Source organism: Bos grunniens, chromosome 1 (genome assembly GCF_055505025.1).
Source record: "Bos grunniens cultivar Pamir isolate PY7600 chromosome 1, Bosgru_T2T1.0, whole genome shotgun sequence".
Taxonomy (NCBI): Eukaryota; Metazoa; Chordata; class Mammalia; order Artiodactyla; family Bovidae; genus Bos; species Bos grunniens.
The window spans coordinates 14,886,319-14,913,796 of record NC_141165.1 but is presented as its reverse complement, the minus strand read 5'-3'; the positions used below and the strand labels follow the sequence as shown (position 1 = coordinate 14,913,796).

At 49.5% G+C, this 27,478-nt stretch overlaps 1 protein-coding gene across 1 annotated transcript; it reads right to left on the bottom strand.

Moving 5' to 3' along the window:
• Positions 1-2,632: 2,632 nt before the first annotated feature.
• On the bottom strand, positions 2,633-25,521 carry TMPRSS3 (transmembrane serine protease 3). The gene is made up of 12 exons (XM_086315615.1): positions 25,413-25,521; positions 20,194-20,304; positions 19,239-19,355; positions 18,735-18,858; positions 15,719-15,844; positions 14,013-14,056; positions 13,273-13,438; positions 12,411-12,580; positions 10,347-10,442; positions 9,124-9,266; positions 8,332-8,484; positions 2,633-5,259 (listed from the first exon to the last, which is right to left on the bottom strand). The coding sequence occupies exons 1-12, from the start codon at positions 25,504-25,506 to the stop codon at positions 5,242-5,244; spliced, it is 1,362 nt and encodes a 453-aa protein (XP_086171741.1). The 5' UTR covers positions 25,507-25,521; the 3' UTR covers positions 2,633-5,241.
• Between the last annotated feature and the right edge of the window lie 1,957 nt (positions 25,522-27,478).

Genomic DNA, 27,478 nt, shown 5'->3' with positions numbered 1-27,478 from the left:
AACATGGCCAGATGAGTAAATTTGTATTAATTAATTGATTAGAAGCCAATGTTGTTTAAGATTTCTCAGCAGAAACTTGATCCTTCTTGGTCATCACCAGCACATCTGTTTGCTGGAGGCTGGGCCCTTGGAAAATGCATCTGCCATTAAGCCAGAGCTTGGCTGCTACACACGTGCCCCAGTCCCACTGTCGTGCTTTGGAGACACTCTTGCCGAGGAGCCTTTGGACGCCGAGACCAGTACAGCTGCACCCGCACCTTGAGCTTCCTCCACCAGCGGTGGCTCCTGGGCCGGGCTGTGGGCCAGGGTCGCAGGGTGGGGAAAGCACAGCTAGACCTTCCTGGAAGCTCCTGCACAATCCAGGAGGCCTCTCCAGGAGAGAAGAGGAGGAAATCAGCTCCAGCAGTTTCCTCGGCTCCTGGCAGAAGCCCTCCTATTTAGGAGAGGGAGGCAACGGACAGTTTCTGTGGCCAACTACAGCATTCACGCTGTTGACCACTTTTCTAATACTGTTTGCAAGCTTTGTATAATATCACTAGGTTTTCTGCAATTCTCAAGTGTGCTCTCAAGTCACTCAGTTGTGTCCAACTCTTTGCAACCCCATGGACTGTAGCCCGCCAGGCTCCTCTGTCCATGGGATGCTCCAGGGAAGAAAACTGGAGTGGGCTGTCATTTCCTCCTCTAGGGGATCTTCCCGACCCCAGAATGGACCCTGTGTCTCTTGCATCACCTGCATTGGCAGATGGATTCTTTACCACTAGTGCCACCATAGCCATATTAAATACTAAGGTAATGAAAGAGAGGGAGAAAGAGAGACAGAGAGAGGACCCATTTCTGGGGTACTGTCCTGGACATTTGAGGTCAAGTGGCTCCCTCATCCACTCAGGACCTTAATGTCCCACAGCTGCTTCTTCAGACCTGAGTCACCAGGGAAGACAGCCCACCCATCTATGAAGTGTTCCTCTGGCTGTGGTCGGGCTGCAGGTTAGGAGAGCCCAGCCCTCTCTCCTGGCTCCTGCTCTGGCTGGCTGTCAGGCGTGAGGTGAGTGCTAAGCTCTTTCCACAAGGAAAAAAGAACAAGATGGCAAACAGCTCCACCCATAAACCTCAAGACAGCAAATATCTCCATTGGGACTAAACATTTCTAGGTAACAGAGAAGTTGGTTATGATTTTGAATCACTATCACATCTCAACTGAAGCTGAAACCCCAATACTTTAGCTACCTGATGTGAAGAACTGACTCATTGGAAAAACCCTGATGCTGGGAAAGATCGAAGACAGGAAGAGAAGGGGACGACAGAAAATGAGTTGGTTGGATGGTATTACCAACTCGACGGACATGAGTTTGGGAAAGCTCCAGGAGCTGGTGATGGACAGGGAAGCCTGGCGTGCTGCAGTCCATGGGGTTGCGAAGAGTTGGACACAACTGAGCGACTGAATTGAGCTTAACTGAACTACGTCTCAAATGGGTTCAAGCTGGTGGTGCAAAGTCCCCTTGGACTCAGATGCCAAAGCATGTTTTACTTCCTGCTAGTATAATGTGTGCCACTGGCCCCGTGTGTGGTCCTGGGAAAATATTGTCTGTTTCACAGCTTGGTTTCCTCACCTGCAGAATGGGACTGTGAGTACCCCTGTGTCATAGGGTTGGTGTAACCATGAAAAAGTCAGCACATGAAACAGGCTTAGAATGGGGCCAGGACACAGGACATGCCAAGGAACTGCCTGCCCGTAGCGTTACCCAAGACCTTTCGAAAGATGTAAGCCAGCAAATATTTCCCAACAAAATAGCAGAAAGAAACCACAATAGGCTTGAAGTACATTTCTGGTGACCTCAAAGTCAGGTTTTCACAATCGAGATGATCACATATGAAATCTTTCATCTTTTCACAACTTGGATCTTCAATACTTGCGTTACCACTGCTCTCTTTTATTTATTTATTTTTATTGGAGTACTACTTAATTTAACAGGGTGATTTTAATGACACTGAGCTTCCCAGGTGGCAGAGGATGAGAGAGTTGGATAGTATCACCAGCTCAATGGGCATGAACCTGAACAAACTCCAGGAGACAGTGAAGGGCAGGGAAGCCTGGCATGCTGCCATCTTTGGGGTCGCAAAGAGCCACGTATGGCTTAGCGACTGAACAACAGCAACAAATTTTAATGGAGATACATGGGTTTAGACCAAGAAATGATCAAGTGCCATGATGCCATTATAGATTGAAATATGAAGAACTTGACGATTTCTCTTTCTTTTTTCCTACAGAACATTGTTTTTATTGAAGTATAGTGGATGTACAGTATTATGTTAGTTTCAGGTGCTCAACATAGTGATTCAGCATTTAAATACATTAAGTTACTGAACAATCACTGTGGTAGGTCTGGTTACCATTTGTCCCCATATCAACCTGTTACTGTATTTTTGACTATATATATGTGCTGTGTATTACATCCCTGTTGCACATTTATTTTATAACTGAAGTTTGTCCCCCTTAACCTCCTTGACCCACTTCACCCAACCCTCAACCCCTTCCCCTCCGTCGACCACCCAGGTGTTCTCTGTATGTGATAGTCTTTTCCTCCTTGTTCATTTGCTTTGCTTTTTAGATGTCACATGTAAGTGAAATATTTCCTTTATTTTTTGTGTGTTAGTCTTTGTCTAATTTATTTCATGTAGCATGATATTCTCAAGATCCATCCACCTTGTCACTAATGGCAAGATCCCGGGCTTTTTTATGGCTGAATAATGTTCCACTGCTGGAGAAGGCGATGGCACCCCACTCCAGCACTCTTGCCTGGCAAATCCCATGGACGGAGGAGCCTGGAAGGCTGCAGTCCATGGGGTCGCTAGGAGTTGGACACAACTGAGTGACTTCACTTTCACTTTTCACTTTCATGCGTTGGAGAAGGAAATGGCAACCCACTCCAGTGTTCTTGCCTGGAGAATCCCAGGGACAGGGGAGCCTGGCGGGCTGCCATCTATGGGGTTGCACAGAGCCGGACACGACTGAAGCGACTTAGCAGCAGCAGCAGCAGCAGCAATGTTCCATTGTATGTGTATGCCCCATCTTCTTTATCCATTCATCTGCTGATGGACACTTCCATATCTTGGCTACTATAAACAAGGCTGCTATGAACACTGGGGTGCATGTATCTTTTCTGAGTAGTGTTTTTTTTTTCAGACATATATCCAGAAGTGGAATTGCTAGATTAAATAGTCGCTCTATTTTTAGTTTACTGAGGAACCTCCAGACTGTTTCTCATAGTGGCTGCACCAGCTTACATTCCTACCAATGGTGCACAAGGATTCCACATTCTCACTGACATTTGTTATTTGTGTTCTTTTTGATAATAGCCCTTCTGACAAGAATGGTTTTGATTTGCATTTTCCTGGTGATTATTGATGCTGAACATCTTTTCATGTGTTTGCCAACCATTGGTATGTCTTCTTTGGAAAAAAAAATGTCTATTCAGATCCTCTGCCCATCTTTTAAATTGGATTGTTTGCATTTTCTTGCTATTGAGTTGTATGAGTTCTTTGTATACTTTGGATATTAAACTTCTATTGGTTATATCATTTGCAAATACCTTCTTGCATTCAGTAGGCAGCCTTTTCATTTTATTGATGCTTTCCTTAGCTGTGCAAAATGCTTTTTAGTAAGATTTATTTTTGCTTTTCTGAGGAGACAGGTTAAAAAAATGATACTAATACTAATTTCAAAGAACCTACTGCCCATGTTTTCTTCTGCACATTTTGCAGTTTCAGGCAACGTTCATGTCTTTAAGCCCTGCTGAGCTTGTTTTTTGTGTATGGTGTGAAAATAGGCCAATTTCGTTCTTTTGCATTAGCTAAAGAGATTGTCCATTCCCCCACTGTATATTCTTGCCTCCTTTTTGTAGATTAATTGCCCATATAAACACAGGTTTACTTCATTCTGTTCCATTGATGTCTACGTTTTCATGCCAGTACCGTACTGTTTTGAGGACTGAAACTTTGTATTTGATATCAGGAGAGTGATACCTCCAGCTTTGTTGCTCTTTCTCAAGATGCTTTTGTGAGCTACCATTACTTTCAAAGACAGCTGGGCAGAAACACTCAAAATAAAAACGGTCTTGTCGCTTTCTGACATGCAGAGAGATCTGTGCAGGAACTCTGATGCAGTAAAGTGCATCCTAGCAGTTTACCTGAGCTCCCCCTCCATATCTTCCTCCACCCTGCTCTAACACATGGCCCAGGAGGCTCCCTGGAGCTGGCCCTTCCCCAGGCACCTGGACCCATCTCTGATCTCCTTGGAACTCACCCATCTTTCCCACGGTTGCCTCAGGGCAAAGCAACAGATTCATACTCCAACAAAGTCACTTGTGATAAAGCACCCCTGGACAATGATTACTTACCAAGGAATCTTCCTCTGTTACGCATGTGTTATGGGGACTTCAGAGGATGGGTGGGTACCAGGAGGGGCCTCTAACCTGCAGCTGTGCAGGAGATTTAACAGGCCCATATGGAGAGGTAGAGAAGCCCTAGTGTCTTAATGACATGAAACTGTCTAGTTGGCCTTCGGTAACATTGTGTGGGAGTTAGGTGGTCCTGACTTATTCCTTTCTTTTCTTACTCTGCTTCTGACTACTTGGATGTAATAGGGGATGATTCTGATCTCCCAATAAATCCGTTCCAACAGATCAAAGGAATTGAGCCTCTTGAATCAAGCTTACATGAACAATCAAGATTCATTCAATAAACTCCGAGTGATGAACTTGCTATGAAAGTCTATGTCCTTCAGAAGCAAGAGATAATGATACATCGAGGACCAATGACTACAAAACTATAATCACCTATAAGTTCCCACATGTCAAAGGAGATCCTGGTACAAAAAATCGGTTTGGTTCTGGTACCTGGATGAAAGGTGTGGACAGCTGTGTCTACACTGAGAGCACTCCTGTAGGTCCTGGCTGCATATCTTTGCTGAGGGGCTTTGCAAGGGAGGAAACCAGATGGAAAAGTGGGAAAAGGTAGTGCTTAGGAGGTGTTCCTGCTTCTGTTCTTGGGAAGATCAGCAAGGAGGTTCAGGATCGTTTTATTCTGATGCCCCTCTGGCTCGTCAGAGATCATAGAATAAAATTGTTCTAGATGTGGAGGAATGAAAAGATGCTCCTTCATTCAGCTCTGCTGTTAGAATCCATGGAAGGATGGGAGTGTCTCCATCTTGGCAGGAACTCATGGTGGTAACTTGCCTCTAACTTGTCAAGTTTTCAGGTCCCTCTAGAAATGAAAACATACGTATTACCCTTTTCATCATGTCAAGTCATCTCTCCAATATTAAGATAAAGTGTGAATGAATGCTTGCCCAGTCGTGTCTGACTCTTTTCGACCCCATGAACTGTGGCCTGCCAGGGTCCGTGGGATTTCTCAGGCAAAAATACCACAATGGGTTACCATTTCCTCCTCCAGGGGATCTTCCCCACCCACAGGTTGAACACACATCTCCTTGTGTCTCCTGCATTGCAGAGGATTCTTTACTGCTTGAGCCACTGGGGAAGCCCAAGATCAAATGAGTACCAGCATTTTGCCCTGAGGAGGGCATCAGAAGTTCACAATTAATGGGGATAAAATTGGTCTCTGCTCCATGTGGACCCCAGGTAAGTGTGAAATAGTTTCCCTGCCCTGTGCACCTCCAACCAGCCACACCCCACCTTCTCCATCTCCAGCCTGAGACTTTTCCACAGTTCCCAGCTCTTAGCATCAGTGTTCCTGTGTCCTGCTCTGAGTTGTAACAATGATTCGAGCTCCCAGTAGGGAGAGAAAACTAGTGGATGAAAAATGGTGCAGTAACCTTTAGCATCAGAGAAAAAAGATGGGCTGATTCCCCTCGAGGTATGTGAGCTACTGGAAGGCCCTCCCACTGATGCTCAGAAGAAACAACTAAAACGGCAGGCCTGCTGGAAAGCTCTCGTGGAGGGAAGCATCTTCTGGGTTGTCCCCTGAGACATTTGAGAGGACGTGACTCACGGAGGCCTTCAGGGCCTGGGGCAGCCCTGGTTGATATGCTCCCCAGGCCTCAGGAGAGCCATCCACCTGCCCAGAAGAGCCTGCTCCTCCAGTTCTGGGAGGAAGGGGAGCCCTTTCTGACCATCCCACTTCCCCCAGCACACCCTGGAGCCTCCTGCATCTGAACCACCAGATGCCTGATGAGAACCTCTGGAACGGGTGCTGGGACCCTCAGTGCTAGCAAGCAGCTGAGGGAGGTGCTCTGTACCCCAGGTTGGAACTCATCACTGTGCTGTGCGGCGAGTGTGGGGGTGGGCTCTCGGAGCTGGTCAGACTCAGGCTCTGCCCCTCATTAGCCTGGGTGGGGGCTTATGAGGATCCATCACCTGTAATATGGAGATGGTCCCAGGGGCCAATAGCCAGGGCAGTGCTGAGGGAAATGGGCTGAGATATTAGGACACCTCCCTTCAGAAGCTCCCACAGTGATTTTGGAACCCTGCGCCTGACCTGCACTCCGCCCAGCTCAGGACTGAGCCAGGCTTCTTCAACCTGCTGCTGCGACAAGCCTTGTCACACAGACCCTCTGACCCTGCGAGCACCCTCATGGGGGTGCACCTCTGAGGCTCCCTGGGTGAATGGGAAGAGTCCTCTGCCCCACCCTTGTCCACTTGGCTCTCAGCCCACGTGACCCTCCCACTGCCCACCCACAGGTCCCTCCTCCCCCATCCCCCACGTGGCTCTCAACCCCTTTAGTCCTGTTCACAGGCTGTCTGCAGCCACTGCAGTGAGGAGGCTGCGTTTTCAAATGTCTGTTTTCTGAGGGAGTGATGGGTTTGGGCTGAATTTTGTGCTGAAGAGTACCGCATGGCCCTCAGCACTGGGCCAGGCAGCCAGCTAACAGCCAAAGCACCCCAGCAGGTTCCCCCGAAGCCTGTCTGCTGCCCAGCAGTGGGCTGATAGCACACAGCTACACAACAGCAGGGCTGGAATTCTAACCAGGCCCAGGCCCAGGGCCTCAGCCCTGCCCTCCTGATGTAAGGCATATATTCAAGGAAGGAGTGGAAATTGACATCAAGGCACTTGAGCAGTTTGGTGCCGTCTTAGCCAGCTGCTTTAAATGAAAAGAAAGTGAAGGTCACTCAGTCATGTCTGACTGTTTGAGACCCCATGGACTATACAGTCCATGGAATTCTCCAGGTTAGAATACTGGAGTGGGTAGCCTTTCCCTTCTCCAGGGGATCTTCCCGACCCAGGAATTGAACCAGGGTCTCCTGCATTGCAGGTGGATTCTTTACCAACTGAGCTATCAGGGAGCATTTTAAAAGGTCTTGATCCCCCAGGACAGAAAGTAGATTACTGGCTGCCAGAGGACGAGATCCTGGCAACACAGAGTGACTGCTTCATGGAGTCTCATTTCCAGGAAATGAAAATGTTCTGGGTACAGGTCAGGCAGCAGCAACACAACATCCTTCATGGGCTGAATGCTGCCAGATTTGCACTTTAGGATGGTCAGCTTCACATTGCATATATTTTGCCTCAATCAACAACAACAAAAAAAAACCCCAGCAAAACCAAAAACCAAAGTTCTTTAAAAGTGGTCCAAGGCCTGATATGGGGCTCAGCCTGGCAATCGAGTAGGTAAACATTGGCTGAATGCCCATAGGGTGGAAGGCCAGGCTGAGGTTTCTGCTGCTAGGGAGGGTGTCACCCCATGTTTGCTAAGCCATTGCGGTAGGACCTGGAGTCAGCTGGGCATTTTCTGTCCCTGGATGCTCTGTTCTTCCTCCCTCCATCTCCAGGGCTCTTCCTGCCCACCCTTGTCCTGCTAAGCCAACCTCACTGACCCGTCTCCCTCCTCCCACCCCCACTGTAGGGAGGCCCCCAAGGCACAGAGCCACCCAGACCCCTCCTGATTCCAGATGCTCCGTCCCATCCTGGTTTCCCCAAAGTCAAACTCCCCAGTGGGCACTGAGGGCTTCCAGTCCAGACCACTCCCACCTGTCTCCATGCCTGCACGTGCCCACCTGACTGGTCTCCACCCCCAGGGCTGGTCCTCAGTCACCCCTCCTATTTCCCCAGTTGGCAGAAGTACATGATCCTCCATGTCCCAGCCACACTCGCCCTGTGTATGTCCAGCCCACCAGGCCCACCCTGCCAGGGCCTTGCTTGTGGGGTTAGCCGTGCCTAGTTCACACCCAGGAGCACAAAGTCACTTCTTGACAAATTAATAACTAATTAGTCACCTCCTGGCTCCAGATAGCAGGACTGGGGGCCCACAGAAAGGATGCTAGAGCTAGAATGATAGGCACCGACATGAGCTGCAGGGGGCTTGGGGGCTGCACCCACCTCCATCTGCTCGTGAATCCAGTCCAGGAAGGAAGTGATGCGTGTGTAGACTCCAGGCTTGTTCACCTCGGCACAGCCGATGCCAAAGCTGGTGGCTCCCACCAGCTTCCACACCCTCCGTTCCTGACATACCAGGGGACCCCCGCTGTCTCCCTGGATGGCAAGGAAAGAGCAAAGGCAAGGGCACGGAACAGACATTGCCACCATGGGTCACCTGTCCTGATGACAGGACCCTGCTTCACTGTATCACAAAATACAGCACGTGGATGGTGCTGCATCCACCACCTCCCCCACTGCCCTTCTGGAACTGATTTGCCCTCCTGAGGGTGAGGTCCTCGTCCTTTGGGGATGGTCCCCCTCCAGCTGTCTCCCTGCCAGGGCTCAGAGTCCTGAACCCACAAAGTCAAGGCAGCACGGGGAGCAGAGGGGTGCTTTCAGAGGGAGGATCTGCCTGGCCAGGGGCTTCAGCTGAACCAGGCAGTGTTGGAGTCTCGTCCACTGTGGCTGTGCAGGCTAGATTCACAGGTTTCCCCTGCCCTCTGCCCTTTTGGACCCCCTGGAAACTCTGAGACCCTCCTCGCCACCTCCGCCCAGCACCCAGGCAGAGGGGAGCGTTGAGTAAACACGGGCCTGGCCAGACAGGAAAGGGAACAATATCTTGAGCAAACTTCTTCCCACACCCTGTAAATTTGCTTTTCAGTCGGTCATAGGGACGTGCTGACGGTAGTCTGTCCTGAGGGCTGGGTCACCTTGCCCACGGCGTGGCCCCCAGACGTCACTGGGTGCCCCTACCTGGCAGCTGTCCACACCACCCTTCAGGTAGCCAGCACAGAGCATGGACGGGGAGATGATGCCACCGTACACATCCCTGTGGTTGCAGACCTTGTTGGAGATGAGAGGCACGGCCGCATGGTTGAGGACCGGGGAGGCATCACCTGGGTCAGAGCAAGGGGATGGGGGGGTCTGTGCGGTGAGGGGGCCCCACCAGGAGCTCAGATGACTGCCTGGGGGTGGGGCAGCCTGACGGTAGACAGCCTTAGAGCTCTGTCCCCTAGTGAGTGGGCTGGGGGAGACCCTGCTTCATCCCACAGCCACTCATTTCCCTAAGGTCGCCAGTGTGGGAAGATGGGGCAACCACAGCCAGCAGGTACCCCTCCCCCAGGGCCCATCCTAGACCAAGCACTCGACTACACCAGCCCATTTAGTTCCCTGAACCCAGGTAACAGAAGGAAACTGAGGCTCGTGAGGTCCCACACACAGCCTTGGGGTAGAGCCTGGGGGTGGTCAGCAGAAACGTGTCCTCCAGGCCCCAACCCTCCAACCTGGGGCCCTGCCACCTTCCATGGCAGAAGGGCCTTTGCGGATGTGATAAGACCTTGAGATGGGGACACCTGGGTGGGTGGACCTTAAATGTAATCCCAAGGGTCCTTCGAAGGGCTAGAGAAGGTGATGTGATGATGGAAGAAGCAGAAGTCAGAGAGGAGAGAGAGACTGGGGGACACTGTGCTGCTGGCTGCAAAGGGGGAGGAGGAGCAGGAGCAAGAGATGTGGGGGCCCCAGAGGCTAGAAAGAGGGGCACAGATCTTCCCCCAGAGCCTCGGGGAGGATGGCAGCCCCCACCCAGACACATTGATTTACAACTTCCGACGCCATAACTGTGAGGTGGTCCAGAGTGTTGCTTTAAGCCTCTAAGTTTGGGGTCATGTGTTGCAGCAGCGACCAGAAAGTAACAACATATCTGCAGTGGTTCAGCCTCACCCCCCTCACCCAGAGGGACGGACCCCCTCTAACTCCACGTGTTTGTAGACTGTGACCTTCACATCTTATGGGCTCACCACAGGGTACACCCCGCCTCTCCCTCCTCTCAGGTCTCAGCGTCCGGCTGAGGGTTTGTGCTCCCTCCTGACCATGACATGTCAGGGGGATGTTACACTGGGACACCAATAGGGAGCAGGCACCCGGGCGTCTTGGTTCTGGGCACACTGGATGCAGAATCTGGATCTCAGACCACTGACCTCCATCCTCTGTGGCCCCCCAGCCTGATGTCCAGCACAATTTTCCATCAGGAAAGTTCTCTTCAGAGTTGGGCAAACAGACTGGTTGGGTCATCTCTGTTTGGAGAGGAAACAAGAGAGCTTAGGCCAAGGAAGCTGCCGTCTGAGAAAGCCGCCACTTGGTGTCTGCCTCTCGGGGCTGGCGGTGGGGGTGTCTCCCAGAAAAAGGTCAGGTCCCTGGTCATGTGCTCAGACTGGGGACCTCTCCCCCACCAGAGCCCTAAAACAACCCTAGACCATGGCAACATGGGTGAGTCTAGACCACAGGTCAACCGTAGTCCATGGCAACATGAGAGTAAATCTAAACCAGAGGTCAACTCAACCCAAGACCAAGGTAACATGGGTGAGTTTAGACCACAGGTCAACCATAGACCATGGCAACGTGAGTGAGTCTAGACCAGAGGTCAACATATTTTCTGTAAAGAGGAAAATAGTATACATTTTAGGCTTTGTAAGCCATGTGGTCTCCATTTCAACCCTTACCTCTGCCATTGTAGCGTTAAAGCAGCCACAGGCAGTGGTGAACAGGGTGGGCCATGTGTCAATAAAACTTTATTTAAAAGGAGGCAGAAGGTCCAATTCAACCCATGGGCCCTAGTCTGCCCACTCCTGGTCTAGACTGTGGGCACACTGCTTTATGGAACATCGCTCTGTGAATCTTCCCATCCCTCCTGACACATCTGGAGGCAATGAGCCTGCCTGTCCATGGGGGCTGTATCACATAAGCCCTCCACCAGAAGCTGTCACAGGCCCTTCACATGACCACATTCTGAGATATGAACTAAGCTTTCCAGGTAGGACAAAAATGGAAAGGTGGAGAAAGGACAAGGGCGCTCATTTTCAGTTTTATCAAAGTGCAAGTGTTGGCACCTCATTTTTTTATAACCAAGGATCATTAATCATAATTAGCAAAGGAACACCACCATTACAACTTCTCTTTGTTTTTCTAGAAATATTTGTCTCAGAGTGTGACGCATAGAGAATTCTGTGTGCTGTGTGATAAATGCGTTGATGACTCTACAAGCTCCAACCTACTGTTGGTCCTGAGCCAGGTTTCTGCTCCAGCAAGGGCCATGTTTGTTATACTCTACCTGATCTCCAAGCTGCTCTAGTCCTTGGGAAGAAGAAGGGGGCTTTTCCTGATTTAGGCAGAGGCTCATGTGCTCTGTCATAATGGCAAACAGCTGGAGAATTCTGTCCTGGGTGACTTTTCTGGTGTTTTTGAAACCTCCAATCATTAGGACTTGACATTTCCATGGGTAAACAGAGCTGCTGGACTCAGCAGCTGGTTGTGAGAGAATATTTCTGAGTATTTCCAGGAGTTGGAGATGCCCAGTATCTTCCAGCTTATACAGAAAGGGCCACAGAGAAGATCCCACCCCAGCCAGCTGGCCAGCCTGGGAGGCCTTCCCTTCCTCAGCCAAGGTCAAGATACCAGGCTTGTGGGTGGCACTGGCAGAGCACCTCACCAAAATAAGCACCAAACAAGGAAAAGTTCTTTGTCCCCAGGGACCTAAGACCCCCTTCTACCACCCACAGGTACCAGGTGGCCTGGTCTGGGGAAACCCCTTTAATCTCCAAGAGGCACTAACTGAAAGAAAGTAGCTCAGGTGAGACCTCAGTGGCCCCAGGCAAACCAAGTTGGCCAAACTAGAGCCACAGAGCCTCTGAAGTCAAATAGTCATCAGAACCACAACCCACAAAAGTAGACCAAGACCTCATAGTAAACTTGAACAGGGTGACCGTCTGTTAAAACTGAAGATGTCTGTCTCCTAACATGCTGGCCCAAATGCCCAGGATGTGATTGAAAATTTCTCCTCATACCAAGAACCAGGAAAATCACAAGTTTAATGCAAAGAGACGATCAGCTGAGAACAATCAACACAGAAATGAATCTGGACATAGGACTAGACATTGGAATTACCTAGTGGAAATTGTAAGGCAGCCTTCATCAACATGCTTCAACAGGCAATTCAGATTCTCCTGAAACAATGATAGCAGGAAAAAGACAGATCCCGGACGTACCATTGAAAGTGACAGGCCCGGCCAGCTTCATGAGGGCGATGTCATTGCCCAATCTCTTCGGCTTGTACTTGCTGTGGTAGATGATTTTTTCCACCAGATGGGAGGGGGCTGGACTGTCTAGCAGGGAAACAAGGCCCACCTGGATGGTCCAGGACTTGGGGAGGTAGAGACTGAAATGAGACAGCCCCAAGCACTTTCACCCACAGATCACAAGTCTCCCGAGAGCCAGTGCTAAGGAGGTGGCAGGAGGTGCCCCCACAAGCCCTGCAGAAGCGCAGATCCACCCGTGTGTCCCCTAGACAGGCCTTGATCTCTGCACCTCTGGGCATTTGAGAAATGAGCTCATCTTTCCATAATGGCCCATTCTCCATCAGAAATCGAAATAGAGGCAGGTGGAAATAACACGGACACTTGCTACTGTGTTTGGAAGTATTTTCTGTGGTTTTCTTCCACGCCAAACCCCCTAACAGAGATTGCTCTGGGGAGACCCCGCCCACCCCGCACCCCTCTCTCTCTCAGTCACAACATGGTCCATGGGAATGAGCTACAAGGAGGTCTAGGGGATTTGCATTGCTGGGTTTCCTAAACATGAGAGTTTCCTTCCCCTCTTTCTATCTTTTCTGTAAGAGCTGAAGGTCCTTAAAATGATCCTGGAGTCACCAATCCCACCCAGCTGATGGAGCTGGATCCACAGTGAGGATGGTCTGTGGACATGACCTTGTGACGATATGGTCTGTTTCACGCTTTCTTGACCTGCCTTGCTGCTGACCACCCAAATCAGCCTTGTCCCCATGTGGCCTGTACTGGACGGGGGTCTGTGGGAGATGAGAATGCCCCCCACCAGGAGGTCAGGAGAACTCACTCATAAACACAGTGGGCAGCTGTGACAACCCACAGTGGGGTGATGACGGACCCTCCGCACAAGTGGTAGCCCTGGAACTGCAGGCTGGCCTGCCAGGGCCACTGAGCCAGCGAGGATGTGTTTCCACCCACGATGCGGGGGCTGGAGCCCGTCCTCAGACCGCAGGCTGCAGAGGGAGAGGGAGCGGTGGGGCGGGTGCCTCAGGGGAGGGGAGGGGCCAGGTTGCCTGAGACGGGGGATGGGTAGGGTGCTGTGGGGTGCAGTGGGCACAGCCCATTGGAGCAAAGAGCTGGGAGCCAGCATCGACCTCCCCATGACACTCATGTCCCCAGGATGGTGACAGCGCTCCAGGAGCCGGGGAGCCTCATGAATGCAGGGGCTGACTTCTTCAGCTCCAGCCTTGCAACAAGAGCCCCCTGCCAGCGACAGGGGGCTCCTGCCCAGGCTAGGGCTGAGGGGTTGGACAGAGCAGGCTGTGCCCACTTTCTGGTGGGGGGAGGGGAAGCATGAGTCAGGCTGTTGCAGCCACCACGGAGTGACAGAACTCTGTGCACTGTGGTCCTGTCTGCTGCTGAGGAGTCTCTCCAGGCTGCCTCCCCTGACCTGGCAGGTGGGGTCACAGAGCTCCCACCTGGCACCCAGGAGGAAGGGCCTGATGGCAGAGTGGTCCAAGCAGAGGGGACAGGAGCCTGTGAGCCAGGGCTTCCATCTGTTCCTCTCTGCAGTCCTGCAACTCTCACCTGAGCACTTCAAGGTAACCACGTGGCCCGAGGTACATCCCTCCCTAAAATGGAAAAAGAGTGTGTTTAATGAAACACCCTAGGCCTCAAAGAGTCAGGTACCACTGAAGCGTCTTAGCACTCACACACCTGAGGCCTGGGAACCAAACACTTTTTTTTTTAACTTAAATCTTGGGCTAAAATAAATAAATAAATAAACTCTATTCCCCCACTCTTGAATACAGATTTCAATTTTTAGTCTATTAAAAAACAACCAAGTCATTAACAACCGGTGACCACAGTGAAGTATGGTGTATGTGTGACCACTGTTGAGTATTTCCAGGCTTTGTATAGCTAACGATAAGAGACATATAAAGAGCTATATTAGATAAACATATACTGGTATCATTTGCTTGTCCATTTTACCCCGATGTACTTCACTGGCCCCTGCGGGACACAGAATGTCCATGGGATGGTGTGACAGGCTCCTCTGGCACCAAATCCTTGCAGCCGGGGACACACGCATGTCAGACAGGAAAACCCACCCTGCGAACCCTCTGTAAATTCCTGCCTCTAGAGCCCAGGCCTGTCATTCAATCATGCAAGAAAAAGCTGATGTCACCAGCCCAGGGTTTTAGGACCCAAGAAATGAACTGTCCCTGAAAACTGCATTTGGGTCCAGGGGGGCGATTGTCAACTCCACGACGGCAGGCTGAAGACTATTGTTTCCTGGAGCAAAGGGTATACTCCTCTTGGGGTTTGGTCCAAGAAATCAGGAAGAGTATGGAATGTGGGTTCAGAAAGCCTGTGGACCTCCTTGCACAGGCAGGTGACCCCTCTAAGCTTCAGGCGCCTGTCATTTATGGATACCTCATTTCACCTTCCTTAGAGATCTCCTGGAGAAAGAAATGGCTACCCTCCCCAGTATTCTAGCCTGGGAAATCCCATGGACAGAGGAACCTGGCAAGCTGCAGTCCATGGGGTCGCAAGGAGTCAGACACGACTGAGCGACTTCACTTTCACTTTTCACTTTCATGCACTGGAGAAGGAAATGGCAACCCACCCTAGTGTTCTTGCCTGGAGAATCCCAGGGACGGGGGAGCCTGGCGGGCTGCCGTCTATGGGGTCGCACAGAGTCGGACACGACTGAAGCGACTTAGCAGCAGCAGCAGCAGCAGCATTTCACCTTCCTTAGAAGATCTCCTGGAGGAGGAAATGGCTACCCTCCCCAGTATTCTAGCCTGGGAAATCCCATGGACAGAGGAACCTGGCAGGCTGCAGTCCACGGGGTCACAAGGAGCCCGACACGACTGAGCGACGGACTGATTGACTGACTTACAAGTTATTTGGAGAAACATTTAATACAAATGGTGAACATTAAAGTACTTTGTAAATAAAGTTAAGTTTCTTTCTTAATTCCTTTCTTTCTAATATTTCCCCTCCTTCCTTCCCTGCCTTCTTTTCCTAAACACATCTGCAGTGCCCACTGTGTGCCCAGCCAGTACCGCACTTACCTGCATCAGGTGACCACTTCATCACCCTTCCTCCGTTTCTCTGCTGGGCTGTATCTGCCTGGTTTGGGGTTAAGTTCCTGTACTCCAGCCTGGTGTGTCCACCCTATCTAACCAAACTGGCCAAGCCCTCAACCTGCACTTGGAGAACACAACCTCATGCTCAAACTCAGTGCATGACTAGACAGAGTGGACCCAGCACCAGCTGGCACTAACCTCGTGTACACCGAGTGGTGTAAAGCAGTCACTTTGTCGTCTGGCAAGAGGTGATTGATGGACACGAAGTCCTCTCGAAACTGCTCTTCGAGCGAATCCACTCTGAGGGTGTCTGAACTCACGTAGCTGCAAGCACATTGGAAATGCAGACCTGACCTGAGAAATTCACTCTGTGCCCCAAATCACCCTGGGCTCAAGTCATAGTGTCAGAGGTATCACACTGTGTGGGGGGGAGGGAAGGTCCTGGTGTGCTCCTAAACCATCAGTGGCTTCCTTCTGCCAACCTAGCAAGGCATTTCAGACCTGGAAGAGTCTGGGACAGCCCCCTCCCTGAAGCCCATTCACCCAACCCTGGCTCCAGGCACATGGGAGAGAGGACTACTTCCTGATGTAGCTAGGTGGACCCCGCCTTGATGCTGCCTAAAGCAAGTCCCAGAAGGGACAGAACATGGAACTCATTGGGGTGTTTTCAGGTGGGCACCGAAATGGGGTTGCTGAGAACCCCAGGTAGGAGTGGAAGATTTTCCCAGGCTGCCCAGTGCTGGTGGGGCTCCCGTTACAGAGAGACGGGCAGTAGACAGAGCGCTTTGTGGGGCTCCAGGACAAGTCAATGTTTGAAGGGCCAATGGAGAATGATGAAGAGGACATAATTTTTTTCAGATCAGGTGTTGGAAGAGTTATGACATAGCAGGACGTGGAACAAGCAAAAGACAAAGTTGCTGAGTTGCTTCACTCTTGAACTCACCAACTTATCACACAGGACTTCATCAGGTCGCTGTAAATGCAGAGGGGTGGGGCAGGCGGCAGGCACGGGATGCAAAGTCCAGCCGGGTTTGGTTTGGAGGAAAATGTAATCAAGGCCGTGGCACTGACCCTCCCAGCCTCCCCAGGTATTGCTCAACCCGCTGATACAGCAGGTGCCAGGTGAAAGAGCCAGTCGTCACCGAGATGGAGGTCCCAGTGCAGGTGGACTGGGCTACAGGCGGGGCAGTAGGGTTGATGCAAAGGGATCCCAAAGGCTGCTACTGGAATCCCACAAATCGTCAAAGACTCAGTGGTAACAGTAGCCATGACCGCATCTTACAGGGTGTCCCTGTGGTCCAGGCTGGCTCTGAAGCACTCAGATACTTGAGCCTCACAGCGACCCTCTAAAGCGGGTACTATTATTAGCCTTAATTCTGAGGCCCAGTCACATGACAGGGCTGCACGTGCACTGGGATTTGGACCCAGGCAATCTGAGTTGTCTGGAGAAGGAAACGGCAACCCACTCCAGCGTTCTTGCCTGGAGAATCCCAGGGATGGCGGAGCCTGGTGGGCTGCCGTCTATGGGGTCGCACAGAGTCGGACACGACTGAAGCGACTTAGCAGCAGCAGCAGCAATCTGAGTTGTCAGTCCATCTTTTCTTTTTACCACAGACCTCTGACACGGGATGCTGTAGTGCACAGGGATCAAAGGAGGGCTTTCAATAGAGAAGTAGAATAAACAAGAATGGATACAGAATAAATCTTAAAACTGGAGCAAGAGATAGGGAAGCAAAGAGCAAGTTTAGAGGGAAGAAAAAAGGACACTGCTGAGGTGATAGCCCAGAATCTTGCATCCACTGGACTTACCCTGAGAGGGAGCAGGGAATGACCATCCCGGCAGATGGGGAGGCGTGAGCAAAGGAATGAGGGGGCCAGGAAGTGTTGGAGCCAGGGAGGGGGGTCACTGGGCCCTTCTGCTTGATGGAGAGGAGGTCAAGGATTCCAGAAGGGGAAATATTCCAAGAGGGAGAGGCAGGGGAGGCAGAAGGGAAGAGGAAGGGACGCCCCCTAGTGAGGCCAAGAAACCACCTACCCAGGAGCAGAAATGTCCAAGGGAAGCTTTCAGCTGTGAGCCATGGTGGTGCGGCTTGTGTGTATATCTGGGTAATTGGTGCGAGTGTGTGTGTGTGTGTGTGTGAGAGAGAGAGAGATACGGTGTTGCGTGATGTGATACATGCATGGTGTGTAGTCTGTGAGTATGGTGTGTTTGCAGTGTGTGTGTGGTGTGTGTAGTGTGTAAGAATTGCATGGTGTGTTTGCAGTGTGTATGTATGTATGTGTGTGTGTGGCGTGCAAGCTTCCTCCAAGTCTACGAGGAGTTGAGCCTGTGTCATTTCTGAGGGCAATTGTGGGAGTGATTTGCTATCGTCATGGGCCTAGAAGTGCAGCTGATTCCTGAATTCAGGTCATTGCTGGAGAAGAGGAGGCGGGTCTCAGGGATACAGGCTGGAGGGCAGGTTTCACCGGTTTGGGAGGAAGGACCTAAGAATACGATACTTCACATTTTGCAAGTCCAGGGTCCCTGGATTCAGAGCACTGAGGTTTTGATGCCCATTTCCTTGGGTATAAACAGGGATGTTCACGTTCTGTGGGTAGTATGAGCACTCAGAGCCCGCATGCTTTTAATCCTGAGAATCCGGAGCAAAGGGGAGCAAGAGAGATGTCCTGGGCAGCTGCTTGGGAGTCTAAAGGAAGAAGCCAGGAGAGGAGAGGGGCTGCATCAGGGCCAAAATATGTCGACCCAGTGCGAAAAGTCACATGGGCAACACAGACGGCTGAAATGCAGAGATTTTACTACAAGAGTTCTTTTTCCTAGTTAGTGCTAAACAATTGTTTTAAATGATTAGACTTCCATTAAATTACTGACTTCTCAAACTTAACTCTCTGGGGTTCCTTGGGAAGTGGGACCAAGCAGGGTGGTGACTGGAAGCTTCCCTGCAACTGTGGTCAGAGGAACCGGGGGTTTGGTCTTCAGCTCTGAAGCTCTTTACTGAATGCTTGCACCTAGGATCCTCGCCTGAGATGCCCCCAAACATGCCATGCCCCTTTGTGTGTCAGGACCTTGGTTTGCGCACGCACCGGTGATGTCAGACATCGTGAGGTTGCCGTGAGTATATTGAGGTGCCCTGTGGGTGCTCAGATAAACAGCAGCTGTCTGCCCACCTCGTGACCGCTGCTTGTGTCCTGCCTACCGCTGGATGCTCTGAATTACCTTGGAAACCCAAGCTGGGCACAGGCGACAGTCGCATGGTGACTCTTCCAGGCCTCGGCGCACACGGTCCTCCAGGTGGCAGCCGTGAACACCTGGAGCACAGCGTTCTGGCCACTCACACGGACTGGCCGGCACACAGGAAGACAGGTCGTTAGTGCCCCGAAGGGCCCTGAGACCCGGCAGAGTTTCTCTGAAGCCAGCCCAGATCCTCCTGTGCTGAGTCTGACCTTCCCCTGACCAGCATCCCACCCCCACAGGGCAGCCACAGTTCTTATCATCTGGACCTGAGTCTCTTCCAATTGCTTAAGGAGTCCCCCCAACTTAATTTAAGGTCCATATAAGGCCCTCCCTTAACACCCAGCCCAGAGTCTCCTGGGGTGAGTGCCAGTTGGGTCCCAGGTCTTGAGAATGGTGTTGCCTTGGACCCATTTCACAGATGAGGAAGGTCAAGGCCGAATTTTACTGAAGTCCTCCTGCTTCTACAGTGAAAAGGCATGACTTTACCACATCGGTACTCATCCTCCCCGTCTCTGCAGTCTGACACCCCGTCGCATCGAGCCGTCAGCTCAATACACTTAAAAGACGACCGGCACTTGTACTTCCCGGAGCAGTCAAAGTGGACTGAGGAAAGGAGAGGGGGTGTCAAGGAAGGGCTGCTTCAGTGTGCCCCACGGACAACCATGCACCTGCCACGCAGCCTTGAACTTGCTCCAGAGTCATAAAAGCTGCATTGAAACGGCAGCCCTGCCAGTAACCTGTTCCCCTCAGCCCAGTTTCTCTTCTGGATTCCAGAGGGTGGGGCAGCTGCCCCCGGCTGTGTCTCCCTAAGTGGCGTCAAGCCACAACTCAAGATGAATTTAGACTCTGGAGACTCAAGGTCAACAGAGAAAGTGCATGGCTGCGGCTGACTGGCTGAGCCAGTTGAGCAAGAAGCCCTGAGGGTGGACCCTGGCCTCCAGTCTACCTCCTGTCATCTCTGACCCTGGGTGAGAAATGAGGGAACTGTGGACCCCAATGGCGAGCACGTGGAGAGTTAAACTGATCGGAGAGCTCCTTATTTGAGGAGTAAATGAGAAGTTGTTCCCTATCAGAGACCATTCAAATGATGCACTTTCTCCAAAGCTGCTTGCACCTTATTTGAAACCTGGCTTGGCCCAGCATGAATGGCCTCCTTGTCTCCTCCACCGGCTCCCACCCTCTCCTGCCTGTGGGTTCAGTTTCATCAGCTGCCTTTGGACACATCTAACAAGGCAGGCTCCTTAGTGACAAAGCCTCCAGCATGGCCAAAGGCTCTGACTGGGGCCCTCCAGAGTCCTGCAGGCAAATAAAGCTCAAATCAGCAAACCCAGAGAGTGTTTGCCTCAGGCTGTGCAGTGGCCCTGGGAGGAAAGGGGACCTTATGAGAGTCTAAATGCTTAACAAGTATTTGAGAAGCTACTAAATAATGGATGGTACTCACTGCCCAAACCGATGGCCAGCGCTAATATCAACGCAATTATCCCAATGACAATGATGGGAAAGAACTTCAATGGCAGCAGAGACAGGATCTGGGCAGCCACCTCATCGGCATCTAGAAACCAAAAAGTGGGGAGGGAAGAGCAAAAGGCCATGGCACTACAAATTTGAAAGAAAGAAAACAAAATTTAACTATTCCTCCACCTGTCTTCAATGCAGAGAATGTTCCAGCCAAAGAAAGCTGACTCAGGGGAGTGACAGCCTACCAGGGGCACGTTCTCTAAAATTTGAGCACTATGCTCCCTGACTCCAACCCAGTTCTATTCATTCTCCACTTGGGGATGATCTGATGGGTTTAACTGTGTCCCCCTGACATGTTGACATGTTTATGCTCAACCCCTCATACCTCAGAATATCATCTTATTTGGACATAGAGTCTTTACAGAGATGATCAAATTAAAACAAGGTCATCAATATGGGCTTTAATCGAAAATGATTGGCATCCTTATAAACAGGGGAAATTCAGACACAGACCAATACACGAAAAGGGAAGATGATGTGAAAAGACACGGGCAGAACGCCAGGTGAAGATGAAAGCAGAGACTGGGGTGACTCATCTATAAGCCAAGGAAGGCATGATTATCAACAACCCCCATAATCTAAGAGGCAAGGAAGGATTTCCCTGCAGGTGTTGGAGGGAGTAATGCCCTGTCATCACCTTGGTTTCAGACTTCTAACCTCCAGATGAGGAGGTAATAGATTTCTGCTGTTTTAAGCCATGGAGTCTGTGGTGTTGGTCGCCCTAGGAAATGAATACAGAGGGGAGGTAGGACCCCACCTCTCCTACAGAAGAGGGCAACATGTAAAATCCAAACAGGGTGCTCTCAGGAGAGGAAGAGCGGGGACTTTTGAGAGGGTCACCAGATGGCATGCAGGTCATTCTCCACCAGTCACGGGTGCAGACACTGATGGCCTTCATTCCAGACCATCTCTTGGAGAGTCCCCCTGCCTGTGCTTGGAAACTCACAACTTGAAGCGAAGAAAGTGAAAGTTGCTCAGTCCTGTCCAACTGTCTGTGACCTCGTGGACTGTAGCCCACCAGGCTCCTCTGTCCATGGGATTCTCCAGGCAAGAATACTGGAGTGGGTAACCATTCCCTTCTCCAAGGGATCTTCCCAACCCAGGGATGAAACTCGCATCTCCTGTATTGAAAATTCTTTACCATCTGAGCCACCTGGGAAGCCCCCTCTGGCAATAAAGACTGTGGTTGTAAAATGATCAGTAGCATTCCAAGTTGTCCAAAACAGAAGAGAATTGGGAAACAAAAATGAGAAGGAGTGAAGAAATAATAGAAAAGGAGAAAAGTGTAAAGAAGAAAAGGGCACGGGGCAGGTAGGGGGAGAGACGAATGAGGGGACGAGAGAAGCACACTAGGCTTAGTGCCAAGGGTGCAGAGCGGGGTGGAGGAACCACTGGCACGGCCCTTGTTTAGCCTTGGATGGAGGAGCAGGTGGCATGTTCCAGGCTGCACTCTCAGCACCCAGAACAGCAGTGGCCACACTGCAGTCCTCAGTAAATGTTAGTAGATTGAAGGGAGGGAGGGAATGAGGGAGGGATGGGCACATGGATGGACGGATGGATTGTTTCAGGATAATGAAGGTGGTTTTATCTCAGGGTCAGAGACCAGTTCTTTCCAGGATGACCAATTCACTGTCAGCAAAGCAGACTCCTCCCTTCTACCTTCCCTGCCCAGGAGGCCTGCCCCAAACCAGTCAGTCTCCCCACTGAGATGCCCACTCTCCAGTCTCACTTAAAACTCAGCGGGAGCCCTGAATGGCCGCTCATCCTCCTAACTGTTCTGTAGCTAAGAGGGAGATTTAGGAAGTAAGCCCTTACTGTAGATTCAAGTGCAAGTCATTCAGTCGTGTCTGACTCTTTGTGACCCCATGGAATTCTCCAGGCCAGAATACTGGAGTGGGTAGCCTTTCCCTTCTCCAGGGATCTTCCCAACCCAGGGATCAAACCCAGGTTGGCCACATTGCAGGTGGATTCTTTACCAGCTGAGCCACAAGGGAAGCCCAAGAATACTAGAGTGGGTAGCCTATCCCTTCCCCAGGGGATCTTCCCAACCCAGGAATCAAACCAGGGTCTCCTGCATTGCAGGTGGATTCTTTACCAACTAAGCTATCAGGGAAGCCCCGAAGAAAGTGAAAGATGCTCAGTCCTGTCTGACTCTTTGTGATCCCATGGACTAGTTCTTGAGGCCAGATTACTGGAGTGGGTAGCTTTTCCCCTTCTCCAGCAGATCTCCCCAAACCAGGAATCAAACTGCGGTCTCCTGCATTGCAGGAGGATTCTTTACCAACTGAGCTATCAGGGAAGCCCCTGTAGATCCAAAGATTTTCCTTTGGTTAGAACTTTTGTATCAGCTCACGTTTGCCCCTTTACAGCTCCTCAGCCGCATGCCCTGTGGGCCCCGTCCTGGCCCCCCTTCCTCCTTGCTGTCTTTGAGGGCAAGCTTGGAATAAAAAGCAAAAGCATAGTATCTCTCCAAAGAAGGAATGCAAATGACAAACAAGCACAAAAGACCCTTCAATCTCTTCAGAAATAGAAAGAAATAAAAAGCATATTAGACATAATTGTGTATCAACTTTGCAGTGTATTATTATTAGTATTATTCCTGCTGAAGTCCAGGCAAAAAGAAATAGGTCTCCACTTAACAGTCAATAGGAGTATAATTTGTGTAAACTTTTGGAAAGTCAAACTGGAAATATGTATTGGCAAAGAATCCGCCTGCAATGCACAAGACCCTGCTGGAGAAGGAACAGGCTACCCACTCCAGTATTCTTGGGCTTCCCTGGTGGCTCAGCTGGTAAAGAATCCACCTGCAGTGCAGCCAGCCTGGGTTCGATCCCTCAATTGGGAAGATCCCTGGAGAAGAGAAAGGCTACCCATTCCAGTATCCTGGTCTGGAGAATTCCATGACTGTATAGTTCGTGGGGTCACAAAGAGACACGACTAAGTGACTTCCACTTCGCATTAAAAAGCTTAAAAATGGATAGAATATTTGACCTATTAATTTCACTTCTAGGAATTTATTCTAAAAAGTCATCAGAGATGTACACAAATCTCTACAAACAAGTACACTTAAAGGCATGACCTTGATAATATTGATACATGGACACATGAAAATAGCCTAAGTACCCCCAAAAAGGAGCTGGTGAAATAGCAAGTGGTATAGAAATGCTTAAAATGATAAAGAAGAGGACTCGGCAAACTTTTTTGTGAAGGACCCAATTTAAATGTTTTCAACTTTACGGGCCATATGGGTCCCTCTCACCATTCCTCAACTCTGTAGACAGAAGCCAGACAAAATGTGAATAAATGGATGTCTGTGCTCCAATAAACCTTAATTTATAAAAACAGACGATGGGCCAGATTTGGCCCAGGAGCCATTGTTGGACAACCTTAAAAGGCTATTAATTACTTAATGCCATGGAAATATGAACATGATATTTTCAAGTTTCAAAAAAGCTTCAAAATTTTACAAATAGCATAAGCAGACCTCATTTTATCACTCTTTTCCAGCCAATATTGCAGTTTTCATAAATTGAAGGTTTGTAGCAACAGATAATGGCTAATATTATTTAGAAATAAGTTAACTGTTTAATTAAGCTAAAACTCAAGTTTTAACTAGGTATTATGTACATTGTTTTTATACATAATGCTGTTGCACACTGAATAGACTACAGTAGAGAATAAGTTTGACTTTTACATGTATGGGGAAATCAAAAAAGTAATATGACTCAATTATAATATTTGCTTAATTGGTGAATTAAGTGGTCTGGAACCAAACCCAAAATGTCTCTGGGTTCTCCCTTTATATGTCACTTTCAAAGGGAAACACAGATATGTTGATAGAATAGGAAAAAGGCAAGAAAACCTATAAAATGATATAGTGTTATCTCTGAGTAAGAGTATAAAATTGTGGGTCATTTCAAAAAATCTTTTTGATTAACTATATTTTCTAAATTTCTATCATGAACAATGCATTGACTTATTTTAAAAGAAAAGTTTTTAAAAGTTTTTACTCTTTCCTGAAACTAGGAATTAATCACGGAGAAATTTTCAAAAATTAGCAGAAAAGAATATGTATACTGCTATTGGTTTTCAGATGATATATATTATACAGTACTAGCAACAATTATATGTCAAATGATGCCAAATGGCCATGTAGATGATACATCTACTTGATGCAAAGTTGTAATCCTATTTTAAAAAAGGGGGCGGCGTGTTTATAAAACCAAGAAAATACAAGGAACAATACATGTCTCTCTCTGCGCTGTAGATGAGCATGTACTTATAGACAAGGACACAGAGAAAATAAAGAAGATAGAAAACCCAGCTAAATGTTGGTGGCCAGGTGATTGCAGGGCACTTTTTTCTTTAATTTGCACCGATGCTAATTTTTGAAAAGTGTTTAAATTGTGTATCTTTTCCCTTACACACCTCTTCTCCCACCTCGCATTCATTTACATCAATTGTCCAAGTGGTTTAGAAGGAATGATATGACAGCCCCCTACACCGTGCTTTCTGGAACCTCAGCAGAGCCCCCACATGTCACTCTGCTTAGCCCCCAGTTCAGTCTTCCTGACCACATCCGGGACCAGGAGCCTCAGATTCCTGTGACAAGTTCTGATAGGTTCTTGCCAAAAGGATCCTAACCAGGTATTAAGGAGCCCACCATTTGCCCAAGCGTTTATGACCCATTTACAAAACCAACTTCCCTTCCTTTAGTTGCTAGAAGCAACTCCGTCACTTGCTGTTGAATTTTAATCTAGGCATCTGACACCTTCAGGGGACCCAGCTTATTTTAAGTTTTCTGGAGGGGCTGGTGACCACTGATTGTCAGGACTTCCTGGAGATCTCAGAGATTTCCTGGCCAGGATCTGACCCCTAACTCCCCAGGAGAAATTGGAGCCTCAATTTCTGAAAACTTCCATCCAGAAAAAAACCAATTGTCTCCAGGGAGTTGTTCAGAGGCCTGAACAAAGTGATGGCCTTTTTAATGCCCCTTCCCTCTGGGATTCTGCAAACCCAAGGAAGTGGCCTGTGGATGTGAGGACTCCTGGGGAGATATTTCTACAAGGGACCTTCAGCCACATGGATCATCCGTATCTGGGGGGTGAGGTGGGGGCAGACATCACACCTGGTCCCGCTTACCTGGTACAACAGGACTTATTTTCAAATCGTCAAGACCGAAAAGTGATCTGAAGGAGAAGGGGGCTTCAGCAGCAGGCGAGTCGTTCTCCCCCATCGTGACTATTTCAGGACCTCGGAGGCCGGGCTCCACCTCCACCTCCACCTCCTTCTCGGGAAAGAGCAGAGAGTGCTTGCTTCTCTATTTAGAGTATTCACATCAAAAGAATCTTTGTTGAGAGAAATCTTTGAAATCTGACAATCCACATAAAACGCACTTGGTCCCGATAAATCAAAACTATTTGTCCGGGGAGAATGCATCTTTTTTTTTTTTTTTTTCTGAGCCCCAGCAGATAACAGAGAAACGTCGAGAGAGAGCAAAAAACTATGAACATAATTCTTCCAAACATGATTTTCCCAGTTTGCTCAACCAATTTTCAGCTCAATTGAATAGCACGTCGTTAGAGATATGCTGGTTTATAATTTAGAAGTCAGTGTGCCGTAATTTTTCAGAAGATAAATTACTTTCAAACACTTTCCTCCTGTCTTTCATCCCCCATAAACTTGACCTTTTGCCTGCACAGGTGATAACACATACCGTAGTCATAAGTTTTGATACTTACATGATGTCCGTGTCCCTAAAATGCAGACAGCACCAGGGAAGGGACGGTCATCCCCAGTATTTGGAGCTTCCCATAAACACAACCCTTTCCTGGCTCGCACAGGCTTGACCTAATTAAGGATGGGAGTATCCTTGGCCTCTGGGTGCCCAGGCCCCCCTTCCCTCGCAAAGGGAGGAGTGGCTGGGCACTGACCATAGGCTTGCACCAAAGCTACACTGGAGCTCTGTTCCCACCAAAAGAATTCCACTTGTCGCAAAGCTGGACAGGTGAGAAACCTTTGGAAGTCATTTCCAGTAACTCAAAGAAGGATGGAGGGGGCAAGGAAGGGGCCTAATGTTCCCAACGAAATTCCAGCTTACTCTCCCAGGACTCAGGCATAAGTTCCCCAGGAAGCTGCTTCTGCAAAGAGCTAAAACCTAGAACATTCCAACAGTCATATAAACATAGATATGTAGATAACCCATTGTTATTTTCTGTTTACTTGTAACATTTGAAATTCAAAAGGGAGCTATCAAGCCACTTAAACTCTGTCTTCAGAGTTTAAGAGCTACACATGAAAAACGTTTATTTCATTTCCATTGCAAGGGTAGCTTCAAACTGTATCTTAGGAAACTAATCAATTCACACTCAACATTTTTTACTTTGATGCTTGCTGATACATGCTGCTTGCCATCAGCTTATGGCAAATTCCACAGCCCAACTTTAGAACAAGCATAAGAATCAACAGCAAAATGCTTTCTGAAACCAGGAACCTAGGTAAGGGAGTCCCTTCCCAAAGGGCCATGGTTGGGAGGTTTCCACTGAGAAATGTTGAGAAGTCAACTTTTAGAATCACCTTCTCTCCACCCACCCACTTCACTCACCATTTCTGGAGCCGCCATCCTTCAAAGCAGAAATAGCTTCCTTTTTCATTATAAATGCAAGTGCGATGGTAAGCAGGCCGCCAAGAGCTTAGTCCAACCGGGAAATATTTCCACGGAGTCACTCAGCCTTGTCGACTCAATCATCGCAGCAAATGACAAGATCGCGGGCCTCTGTGTAACCCTACCTGGCGGTGACTATCAGGTAGCCACTGGGAGTTGACTGCAGAAACCAGGAGGGCAAAGCGTGGCTCGCCTTTAATTAGTAAGTGAGCAACCTTTTCAGACACTTTTCATCCGAGAGGCTTTGGGTCATAGGCACCCCTTTTATTTAAAAGAACTGAGAGGTCCTGCCCGATGCTGAGCAAGCTCACCCAGGGGGCAGGGATATGCCTTGGTGGGTGCTTCTAGCCCCCTGCACGCCCTGCATGCCTGAGCCTAGGTTTAGACTTGCAGCCACTCTGCAGACAAAAAACAAGGGACCCGCGGTCAGCACATTGCAGACACTTTCTGGCTCCATTCTGCAGGGGCCTCTGCCTCCCAAGAGGCTCCCGCACACAATACAGCTCAACTATGTGTAACCACAGAGCCCTGCTGCTGTGGGCTG